This window comes from Terrapene carolina, unplaced genomic scaffold (assembly GCF_002925995.2).
Source record: "Terrapene carolina triunguis isolate 2854851 unplaced genomic scaffold, T_m_triunguis-2.0 Scaffold751, whole genome shotgun sequence".
NCBI lineage: Eukaryota > Metazoa > Chordata > Testudines > Emydidae > Terrapene > Terrapene triunguis.
In genome coordinates, this window is record NW_020665102.1 from 31037 (window position 1) to 32497 (window position 1461).

The window sequence follows — 1461 nt, forward strand, 5'->3', positions numbered from 1 at the left end:
CGCTAGGGGGCGCTGTGGGGCAGGGAGCGGGGCGGGAGGGGCTCAGCAGGGAGCGCTCTCCCCTGGCAGGCAGGGCTGGCCCCAGGGCGGCGCTAGGGGGCGCCGTGGGGCAGGGCCCACTCTCGCCGGCGCCCCCTGGTGGCCGACGTACCCAGGAAGGCGTTGGGGATGGTGATCTTCAGCCACATGCGGTCGCGGACCTCCAGCCCCGACTCCGGCGAGGCCATGGCCTTGGTGACAGATGCCATGTCCGTGTGCACCGACAGGTTGAACTCGTCGAAGCCTGCGGAGAGAGGAGCAATGGGACCAGTGCCCCCCCCCCAGCCCCGGGGCCCGTCCCCTCCAGGGGGCGCCGGTACTCACGCTCGGTCTCGGCGACGGAGCTGCCGGAGGTGATGGTGCTCATGGAGCTGCTCCCGGGGTAGGCGGCGAAGGCGCCGGTGAGGGCGGCCGAGTGGGAGACCCAGGCAGCCGGGTCGATGGGCTGGATGGGCTCATCTGGGGGTGGGGGGGCGGGAGGAAAGGCCGAGTTGGTACCCAAAAGGCAGCCCCCCCATCTCATTCCCCAAGGACTCAGAGACGGGGCAGCCCCCTCCCCCCCATCTACACCACACACCCGCACACAACCCCCCAACCAGCCAGAGACGCCCCCCCACATCGCTGATTTTCTCTCTCCCTCCGTCACCCCCCCCCCACGAAGCACCCCCAAATTCCAGACCTGGGAGGACGCTGGCCACCCGCACCCCAAACGCCACATCGCCCCAAAATCGCCCCCCACGGAGCCGGGGACCCCAGAGGGGGGCCACCCATTCGCCCCCAGACTCCGAGGCAAAGGGGAGACGCCGGCAGAAAGAGCCGGCAAATCGTGGAGACGGTTTTGGGGCCTCAGTACTTACTCCTGGGCAGCGTGAAGTACCCCTGGGGGGAAGGGTCCCAGCACTTGGCCACTGTCAGCACGATTGGGCTACAAGAGAAAGGCAGTGGAGATGAACCCCAACTCCCTCCCGCCACTGAGATGCGGCCACCTCTGGGGCAGGGCAGCCGGTTACCCAGGGACCCCTCGCCCGGTGCTGAGATGCGGCCACCTCTGGGGCGGGGCGGCTGGTTACCCAGGGACCCCTCACCCGGTGCTGAGATGCGGCCACCTCTGGGGTGGGGCGGCTGGTTACCCAGGGACCCCTCGCCCGGCGCTGAGACGCGGCCACCTCTGGGGCGGGGCGGCTGTTTAACAGACAGTTATTTTTGGGAAGGACACGAAGGGATTGGTGCTGACTGTGGGGAGAGCATCCCCGCCCCACTCCTGGCACCACAGTGCTCCCTAAGGACCAGACTTAGATCTTCTGCCGGCCCAGTATCCAGGGCTAATGACTGCTCCTGGGGGAATTCTGCGTCTCGCCCCCACAGAAATGGGCTGCGGGGGCTGCTGTTTCTCCCTCTGCATCAATGGGCTCGGGGGGGGGG

General features: G+C 68.3%; 1 protein-coding gene across 1 annotated transcript in view; it reads right to left on the reverse strand.

Annotated features, from left to right (window-relative positions):
* Nucleotides 1–1461, reverse strand: part of DVL2 (dishevelled segment polarity protein 2) — a 12052-nt gene that overhangs the window by 2010 nt on the left and 8581 nt on the right. The window contains exons 10-12 of the mRNA XM_026660335.1: nt 897–964; nt 364–498; nt 152–283 (exon numbers count right to left, since the gene is read on the reverse strand). Of these exons, the coding sequence (XP_026516120.1) occupies nt 152–283; nt 364–498; nt 897–964 (335 nt within the window). The remainder of the gene's footprint in view (nt 1–151; nt 284–363; nt 499–896; nt 965–1461) is intronic.